The following is a 10,700-nucleotide window of genomic DNA, read 5'->3' as shown; positions in this document are numbered from 1 at the left end:
CCCTTATTCTCTCCTCCTCTGCGAGAATCCCCTTCCCCCTTTCTTCTGTGCAATAACTCCCCCTGCCCCCTTTCTTCTCTTCCTTCCTCCTTTCTTTATTGTAACTGCTGAAACCCTGTTCTGGGCAACACTAACAGATTCAGGTAGGCTTCCTCGATTCATCCACAGAGGCCAATTGGACCTGAAATTGGAATCAGATTCATACCCTATGTTCCCTTTCCCCAGTTCCTTCCATCCAGTGAGCAATAAACCTGCAACAGGTTCAGTTCTGAGTTTTTTCGTCTAACCCAATTGCAGAAATTAAAGCTATTTGTTCCCTTGATCTTAGAGCCTGCAATGGATCATACTCAGGGTATTCGAGGTTGCGAATATACGCCTGAAGTTTCAGACCCAACCGATAGGTATTGAAGTTCTCTCCTCTTGTTTCTCTGCTCAACCGTTTCTCCTCTTCTGTCGTGAGGAAGAAGACAACCTTTTCTTCTCACAATTTCTCTAATCCCCTCTTTCTTATTTCTTAATTTCCTTCAATATCCCTTCCCTTCCTCCCATATTCTTCATTGTCCTATTTTTACATCTAATTCCTAATTTACCTTTTCTACTAGAACTCTGTAAACCAGTGATTATGTCTTGATGTTCTAACAAATTACAAGTCTGCCACCCTTATGATCTTCAATCTATTTACAGGATTGCCACTCGATTGTAAACATCAACATATTTACTATTTGCCCCTTAATCACAGTCTTAAGTGCTTAAATCCTTAAGTGGGCCCACAGCCATCCCTCTTGGATCCTTTGGGGCCCACCGGCCCCGCATCATTTGGTATCAGAGCGTATTTTCTATTAATTTATTTACTCCAATGGTTGCTTACACCACCCCCGCATCTGAACTGTGGACTCGGTTACTTCGACAAAATGAAAAAATGTTGAAGATGGCTAGAGCTTTTCAAGAAGAATTGGTTGCTAGTAAGATAGAAAGGGAAACACAAGTTGTTACCCTCCAGGACATTAACACAAGACTTGATGCCCTAGGTCACGTATTCGGAAACCCAGCGGACAGCAAGGTCATGTTACTCATGACATTGTGACGACATCTCGAGAACCGTGCCCCCATCTAGAGACCATTACATCAAGCTTTTCTGTCGATGTTGAAGATGAACAGGACGACCCAATGAAGGATGCTTCCGAAGAACTGATTGATGGCCCAATCACATTTGTGAAGCCCCACCATCCGATTCTGATCAAAATCATATCATTTGTTGACAACCATCAGAAAATCGTGACCGTTGATCATGAGGTGCGTTGGATCTTTACCCCATTGAAGCCATTAATCGAAGATGCTGATCGAGTGGCGTTAATTCTCTCCTCCTATAAAACTCGTGGCCGAGTTTTTCTAAACAACAGGGGAGTTGATGTAGCAGCACTTCGATGGATCGACCCAAACCCACTCCAGAACCCAGATCAAGACTCAAATTCAATTTGGGTTGCAAGTTACTGATTTGGGTTCAAGATCATTAGAATATTCTAGGATTTTATTTTATTTGAGAATATTTGTTATCTTTTATTTTAGGTTATTTTGGAGTAGCTATTAGGTAAGTAGAACTTTCCAATTTTAGTTTTATTGTGTTTCTATTTTATTATATTTTAAATCAGGAAGTTTCTTTTATGTTAGATTAATTTCCTAGTTGGCACTTCTTTTTTTTAGTAACTCTTCTCCTACTTATGTAAGGCCATGGGCCACAGTAATTTTAGTTGATGAATGAAGAATGAATTGATCTAGAGAGACCCTGCGTGGCTGTCTTCCCCCCCCCCCCCCCTTTCTTCCTTATTCTCTCCTCCTCTGCAAGAATCCCCTTCCCCCCTTCTTCTGTGCAATAACTCCCCCTGCTCCCTTCTCTTCCTTCCTCCTTTCTTTATTGTAACTGCTGAAACCCTATTCTGGGCGACACTAACAGGTTCAGGTAGGCTTCCTTGATTCATCAACAGAGGCCGATTGGACCTGAAATTGGAATCAGATTCATACCCTATGTTCCCCTTCCCCAGTTCCTTCCATCCAGCGAGCAATAAACCTGCAACAGGTTCAGTTCTGAGTTTTTTCTATCTAACCCAGTTGCAGAAATTAAAGCTATTTGTTCCCTTGATCTTAGAGCCTGCAATGGATCATACTTAGGGTGTTCGAGGTTGCGAATATACGCCTGAAGTTTCAGACCCAACTGATAGGCATTGAAGTTCTCTCCTCTTGTTTCTCTGCTCAACCGTTTCTCCTCTTCTGTCGTGAGGAAGAAGACAACCTTTTCTTCTCACGATTTCTCTAATCCCCTCTTTCTTATTTCTTAATTTCCTTCAATACCCCTTCCCTTCCTCCCATATTCTTCATTGTCCTATTTTTACATCTAATTCCTAATTTACCTTTTCTCCTAGAACTTTGTAAATCAGTGATTATGTCTTGAAGTTCTAACAAATTACAAGTCTGCCACCCTTATGATCTTAAATCTATTTACAGGATTGCCACTCAATTGTAAACATCAACATATTTACTGTTTTGCCCCCTAATCTTAGTCTTAAGTGCTTAAATCCTTAAGTGGGCCCACAGCCATCCCTATTGGATCCTTTGGGGCCCACCGGCCCGCATCAAACAGCTTCCTCATTCCCTAGTTATAATCAAACCTAGTCTTCCTATTCATGGAGCTCCAATTTGATCGTCTTCCCTGTGATATGTGACACATCAGTGTCAAGTTCACTATAAGGGCATCTTGGGCTTGCAACCTAACTCGAAGTCAAGTTTTTCTAAGAGCAGGAGAGCTGATGCAGTTGCAAGTCTAGACTGCCTCAATACGGGGTTCGTAGGGTTTTGTTCACCAGTTTGGGGGTTATTTTTTGTCATTTTCTATTTATATTATGTTATCCATTAGCATTCATTGGATTAAGTCATAGAGTTGAGTTTGATTAATACCAAACGATTAGTAATGGTTGAGTCTACAATGCAAGATTAGGTTGGCTTGGATCGGTCCAAGTTTAACACCAGTTTCTGGTTCATACTAGTCCTATTTTCCAGAGTGGTTCATCTAGAATTCTACGAATCATAGGGTTTGTTAAGGAGTCTTATTTCTTTCTTCTCCTTATTAATAAATTGAAATAACTGGACTGGACTAGGTTGCTATAAATCCAGTCTATTTCAGTCTCTTTTACTTGGGATATTAGGTGGTTGAATTACTTCAGGAAACTCCCAATGCAGCCTGAGATTAAGGAGTTATTTAATTTATTACTTTCTTTATTATATGCCTGTTGTAATCAGTGAGGAACACCTCCAAGACAGGTTATCGATTGGAAGAAGGTTCCTTCTTAGCTTAAGTTATTCCCTTATCTATTTTAATTGGATTGATCAGAATAGGACCTTCCTCTACTAGCTGATCGATGTGGAGGTGTTTTAGACTTTTTTTTTGTCAGTTTTATAAATATTGCAAAGGCCTAACAGCTCGAGAACGAATTTGATGAATGGATTAAGAATTAGTTAGTTTGTTATTGAAATAGAGATTGTCTCTTCTCTCTCCTCTTTTCCCATGGTTTCACCTCTCTCCCCCCTAGTATCCTCACTCGTCTTTCTTATAAAGTACTGTTCATAGTCTCACAACAGCCCTTTATCTTCTCTATTTTTTTCTCTTATTCTCTTTATTACGAAAAGGAAACGAAAGATGAAACATAAATCATGGATCAACTAAGCCCTCTTGGGGGCTTTGCTTAAGAATAAGAAAGAGGAATCTCATGTAAATACCAGGGAATAAGGTTTGATCTTATTCATGGGGATTCCATAAATATCCCATTCCAAAAATAGAAAGTTCAAAACAATTGGATTCCACCACAAACATACCCTTCACTTTAATTTGCATCAACTTGGTATCAAAGCCAAGCCTAGTAGTAGATACCACAGATCCTACCCTTCCTACCCACTTGTTTGTTATCCACCGACAACTTCAAGCCATGCAAGAGAATTTACGAAAGGTTGAAGTGAATCTTGAAGAAACTTGGCGATAATGCAAGGAATTTAAGAACCAATTGCTGATCACATCCGATTAAATGGAATTCCTTTGACAAATCAATCTCACTCGTTAAGCAATGTGTGGAAGATCCAAAAGATAGTTAATCAAGGAAACCTCTGACAATGAATACCCTCAAGAAGAGTCAATGAACAGAATCAAAGGATAAATTGATTGATGATTTGATTGACGATCAAGAGTCTCCTATGGAAGATTACGTTGAAAAGGAGAAAATCACGATCGACCCTATAAAGACAAGTATGTGGAATTTATTCCTTCACACCAAATATTCACTTTCTAAATTCTGATGGTCAATGATTATGTCCGTGTTATTCGAGAGAAGCGCTGGATAATCGAATCAAGGTAGCTGATAGTCGAAGTTGATGTCGATTGAGTGGTGATGACTCTCTCATTTGCAAAACTCAAGGGCAAGTTTTTTCAAACAAGGAGAAAATAATGCAGTTTCAGTACAACATTAGGGCCCATTTTATATTACTTGGTTATGGGCTTTTATTTTAGAAGTTTTTATTGTAATATGCTAATAGTTAAATTATGAAGCCCAAATTTAGGTCCATAGGAGTACACGAAATTAGTATTTTAATTTGGTCGTGAGTGCATAGGAGTCACAGCGTCGCCTAAACGTTTTTACAATTATGAGTTAGAGTTAACAGTGGAGCCCATTAGCCATTAGTTAAGAAATTATCTAGTTAGATAAAGTTATCCTGTTTGTGGGAGCCAGTTTGGAGGAGATAATGTTAGTTTCGAGTTAGTTTAGGACTTTTCCCAAAGTATCTACGTATGAAAGAGTATTTCTTTGTTATTAAATTATTTAGTTAGTTAGGGACTCCTCCAATAGTGGCCAACGATTGGGGGGGGGGGGGAGAGAGAGAGAGAGAGAGAATCCATCTTTGATTTTCTTTTATTTTTAAAGCTTTAACATGACAACCCTACAACTTGATTAATGGATCGATTTGCTTTGTTTCGGAAGTGAGGCGTTGCCTCTCCCTTCTTCCTTCTTTCCAATGTAGTACTGAATTTGAGTAATCAAAACAGTTCCAAAATAGGACTTTTTTTCAGAGTAATCCAGTTTAGGGAGATTCATAATAGCAGGAAATCAACACTTCATAATAAGGTATAACTTAAATTGAGTCCAATAAACATAGGGCAGAATACTTGCTGAAAATATGAGATCGATCCACTGGTTGGATCAGAAAATAGGGGTCAAATTTGTAGATCTAGGAGAAGGGTATTTCAGTCGATATACAAATCAGACTAATAATCAGAGGATAGAATAATATAGCCCAATCGAACTTGATCATGCACCGAAATATCAGCAAGAGAGCAACACAAATCAACTAGAACAGCAATCGATTTAGTAAATAGAAATAGCAAAATTTCAAATCTGGACAATACGGACAGAATTGGAAAACTGAAATTAATCAAAATCAGCAGGTCTGATCTGAGACATTTCTTGATAAGAGTTTCCCTTACGAAAATACTTAAAAATTGAGAGTGACCTGAGGATCAGTTTGCTAAATCTCAAAAGAGTGTTGCATATGATCTTCTAGAAGTAAGTTCTAGTTGCAGAAAATTCCAGTACTGAATTTACTTGTCACATGGCAATCAGAAGATAGAATAAGAATCAAAAGTCCAGTAGTAATATAGTAGCTTCAGAACATGAACAAACAGAAATTAAACACACCTGGATTTCATACCACACACAAGGGGTTCCTTCATCAAACACAAGGAGCTCCTCAATGGAGAAGAGTGCAGCAAAATCAGAAACTTTGTTTATCAAATTTGTATACAATGCTAGGCATTCTTACAAACTTATAAAAAAAAATAAAAAATAGAATTAGACACTAAAAAGGAAAGGCCTAACTCAATCCTTGAGTAATTGGGAAACCTAAACTGAATAGGAAATTGAAATACTAATTGGGAAATCTAAACTGATTAGGAAGCTGCATACTAAAGGAAACTAATTCAAAACAATGAAACATAGTCAACTTTAAGTCCCAACATGCCTATGACTCAAGTTTGATTTGCAATTAAGTAAAGATAAGATTTAGAGTTGGAATGGAAGATCCCACGCCTATAACTCAGCTAAAATAGCATATGCTGATGTGGATTCCACTAACTAATAGCTAAAGAAATAAACTACCTAATAAGGGAAATCCTGTATGTAGACTTACTACCCATGGTAGAAAGTGGCCTATTACATTAAAACCCCCATGGACCAAAGCCCCAACATGTATACACAACCCAACCCTAGGCTTATTCCTAATAAAACAAGTCCATTTCGGTGACGAATCTGCATCACTCTCCTCTCTTGTCGTTCTTCTAAAGTACTGCTCACAGTACCAAAAGAGCCCCTTATCTTCTCTTACTTCTCTTATCTCTCTCATGCGTTCATTGAAAGAGAGTTGAATATGGAATGAATGGTTTTGAGGTTACATCCATTGCTGTCAGAGTCAAAAGAAAAATCAACCACCGACTCTTCCTCTGCTGCTCCTGAATACTCTCCTCATATCAGGTGCATTCTACCCTTCTCTTCTCCCTTTTTCTTCTTGAATCTCATTTTTCTTCTTCCTTCTTTCTAATAACTTGTTCAGGCATTACTGCTGGTTCAACAAGAGAAAAGTCTGTCTTTCTGGATTTCACTTTTAGCCTCGAACACAGGAGTTTGAATCAACACTTAGGAGCAATCAAAACCAGAGAACTTTGACCCCAAATACTTACCCCACTTGAGAATCAAAACCATAATAAGACCTGGTTTCTGAACCACTGCCAAAATCTGTTCAGCTATTTACTATCAACAAACTACCTGATTATTGGGATATATACATGCGGATCCATGTGGCCGACCTCATTTAGTTGGGATAAGGCTGAGTTGTGTTGAAACTACCTGATTATTGGGTCTGCTATTGGGTGTTTCTAAGAAAACTAGGTGTTATGAATTAGTGCCTGAAATTTCAGGTTGAACAGAGTTAAGTTGACTGAGTTATATCACTTGAAACCAGCATAGATCTCCACTGCTTCATTGCTCTATCAAAGGTTGAAGAAGTTATAATCTTTAAATTACAAGGAAGAACAGATTCTTTGGTATTTGTAAAATCCCCTTTGCTTTCATAATTCAAATGCGTTCTTATCCATACTTGTTAAATTTTCATAACACCCCTCCACTTCAAAATTTATTTCCAATTAAGTCCAAATTCTGTTTTCTTCATATTCAAGGCCTATACTTCAATTTATAGACAGTTTTGCCACTAAACTCTATATTGAGCTATCTACTATTCTTATGGGCCCATCGCAACCCCAAAGCAGGGTTTGTGATCTGGGATTGCATCAAAGTCTATTTCCTTTAAGTCAGCATAAAAGAGTAATTAGGAGTCCTTAAGACATTTAAAAGGTTATGTACATGTAAAAACCCACCAGTTAAGCATGATTTGGATACTAGAATTGAATTTTTTCAAGAGTTTTGGAACTGTGCATATGGGATTGGCATCCCACACCTGATTTCTTCCATCTTCCTTTGATCTTCTTTTAATAGGTTTGATCTTTCTTCATTCTTCTTCTTTGTTGTTCTCATTTTTCAAATCTGATATTTACTTCTCTGGTTTTTCTTATTATCTTTTCTCTTAATGTATCAATTTCTACTTCTGATTATATCTATCTGCTGAAACTGAATTTCTTCTTGCAAATCTGAGTTTTCAGTGTTCTAGAAGAGCAGTTTCAGATTTGAATCTTAGATCTGATCTTCCATTACTAGGACATATCTCAAGTTCTCCAAACATTCTTCTACTCCAGTCCAACAATTCTATCGATTCAACTTTGATTCTAGACTGTTAGCAGTTTTTCTTTCCCACCCAATCCCAGTTGAGTAGTTGGTATTTCTCATTGACACCCAACCAAATTTCTTACTGCAGCTACTATGAACTTATACAAGCCTGTAGCCAGCCAATAAGTGAAAGGTCCACTAAGAACAAGGACGATATAATAGCAAGATATTCAATTGAAATCCTTAATTACAACATGTCTTAGATAGTGAAGTGACCAATTTGGGTATCCAGACCTTATATGAGCTGATCTAGATTATACAATGATCAAACTGCCCAAAATAGTGAATCGAAAGTTCTCTAATATGTGGTAAAACAATGCAAAATAGATAGGTACTAATCCTAAATGGAACATTCATTATCAGTAAAAATCCCCAGGTCGTACATGACAAAAGATCTTCAGCCAAGTCCCTTTTAAAATTGAATATTTTCAATATGTTAAGGGAAATGGGCAATAAAAGGTATGTCAAGAAAAATTTTCATAGCAAAAGAGATGAATTTAATGCAAAAATATTCCACCCATGACATCAATTAACGATCGACCCCATAAGGAGGTCCAATATACAAGAGAATTTAGGCAAGGAAACTAAAATCCCTGTGATCTTGAAGATAAACGCAACCAGCAAGAGAGATTACCCAACCTATGAAAAGCAGAAAAACACCACTCAAACGGAACCCACATAAAATACAGCATTAAATACTAAAAGGATTGACGCAATCATTAGGAAGACAAACAAGCACAGAACCCACATAGAAAAGTTAAGTGAAAAGGGGGGAAATGCAAACTTGAAGATGAAACAAGGGATAAGAGAGAACATGGATAAATATCTTGCAAAACCATTGATGAAACAAGAACCAATACAACAACAAAACCCATAATTCGAAAGGAAACCACATCAGATTGACCTTTAAATATTAGAATCGTGAAGGACCAAAGAAACAACAGCGATCTTTCCACAAACAGATGAAGCCCAAATCACCATCAACTTCAAGAAAACAATTCAAAGCATAAGAAAAGAGAGACAGAAAAGATTCGGATAGTGATGGATTGACCATTAATACCTTGCAGGGTCTGGCCTTAATGACAATGTAACCGTTCTTGCGGATGGTACCAGCCTGCTGAGGGTAAGTCTTTGACGCCCCAGCGTCGGCCTTAGACTCGAAGTGATGCTCCTCGTCCGACATCGTTCACTCTCTTTCCTTCTCTCACTCACACAGACCACTCTTTCTTCTTCTGCTATTCAAAGCTGAAAGAAGGAAAGAAGGGGAACAAAAGAACCGGAATTTTCTCCCTTCCTCTTGTATATCGCTATCTTCCGCGTTCCTTTTCAAAGCTTTGGTCCATTTTTATCCATTCAGTCTCTCACACACGCACGAACGCGCACACATAAACATGCACACGCGCACACATAAACATGCACACACGCACCGCTCTTTTGCTCTATCAGACGGTCGGACCTATCCCCGTAACCCTTGGATCAAAGATCGTATATCTTCCAACTGAAGGTGCTCGAGATGCTTCAGGTACGGCATCTTGGCGTCTTGGCATCTTTGTTTTTCTATTTTAGAATTCCCCTTCACACTTTTTTATATTATAGATGGAAAAATGGTTTATGTGTGTGAGTGTGGTTCTTGTGCCTAGACACATTGAGATGAAATGATCCGTCCACCTCATGAAATGAAAAATGATGTCCATGTTGATGCTTCATTGAGCGTTCTCATTGACTATCATGCACACACAGGAATCGCAATCCTCCATAGGAAACACTTATCTATATTATGTGTGTGTATATATATATATATACTGATAAGAATACTCGTGCAAATGCACTGGTCTTATATTGGGAGGAGAGAGAGAGCTAAAAACTGTTGATAATCAAAAGTACTACAAGCAAGGGTAGTAGTATATGGAAAACATAAAGGTTGTCAAGCATAGCCGAAGATAGAATAAATATAAAATAATATACAAACAGTTGGCAACAAAAAATCATTTTTATATAAGTCTAAAACTGACGTAACTACTTACTCAAATGGTTACAAGTGTAAAAGTTTTTGGGATTGAACTGGAGGCTTTAGTTTAATTTTATAGGAAAAAAAATTTATAGTCAAAACTCAAAAGTGGTACTCTGCCCCAACTTGGAAAGCTTGTAGCTCTTCAGTAGCAATGTGGCATAGTAATTGTTAGGATAAATGGTTTTTTTTTTTAATACTTACAAATAAGGTGGTATATACTCCTAGGACGACCTTCAAATTTTTCTTGCAAACTTGGAAATATGTTCTAATGATCTCTTCCCATTTGCAATATCTCTCAAGTTCCCCATGAAGCATAGATTAGTGGTAGAACAGGTCAGAGTCCAGAACAATCCACAAATAGAAAGAAATAGAAAAGGCAAAATCAAACATGTAAATCCATAATAGGTGTATGAGCCAATGTAAGGTGTTTGACCATCAAGATAGAAACTTATAAAGCCTACATTGAGGAGTAAGATTTAAGAGCTTTGAATACCCAATGTCCAATTTTAAAAGGTTAAAGAAGAGTTATACCTAATGAGGGTAAAAATGCCACTCCTTGGCAGAGCCGACCCCATAGCTCATCCTTGGCCGAGCCGATCATCTAGGTCATCCCTGTGAAACCTGACCCCTTGGGTCATCCTTGATCAAGCCGACCCCATGGCATGCTCCCTAAGGAGTCTGATCCGATTCCAACGATTGTGGGGACAATCCCGAGGATCGCTTATTACCAGCTCAACAGATCTTATCGCCAACTCAACAAATCTTATTGCTAGGAGATAACCCAACAAATAAAGTAACAGTTACCTAGTGGGACTCTTCCA

The 10,700-nt window shown here is 38.0% G+C and overlaps 1 protein-coding gene across 1 annotated transcript in view; it reads right to left on the bottom strand.

Annotated features, from left to right (window-relative positions):
- Positions 1–9,204, bottom strand: part of LOC122084311 (eukaryotic translation initiation factor 5A-2-like) — an 11,647-nt gene extending 2,443 nt beyond the window's left edge. The window contains exon 1 of the mRNA XM_042652454.1: positions 8,929–9,204. Coding sequence (XP_042508388.1) covers positions 8,929–9,051 — 123 coding nt within the window. The 5' untranslated portion in view covers positions 9,052–9,204. The remainder of the gene's footprint in view (positions 1–8,928) is intronic.
- Positions 9,205–10,700: the final 1,496 nt, after the last annotated feature.

This window comes from Macadamia integrifolia, chromosome 7, assembly GCF_013358625.1.
Source record: "Macadamia integrifolia cultivar HAES 741 chromosome 7, SCU_Mint_v3, whole genome shotgun sequence".
In the NCBI taxonomy this organism is placed as follows: domain Eukaryota; kingdom Viridiplantae; phylum Streptophyta; class Magnoliopsida; order Proteales; family Proteaceae; genus Macadamia; species Macadamia integrifolia.
Note: the sequence above shows the minus strand (reverse complement) of the source record. Positions and strands in the feature narration are given on the sequence as shown.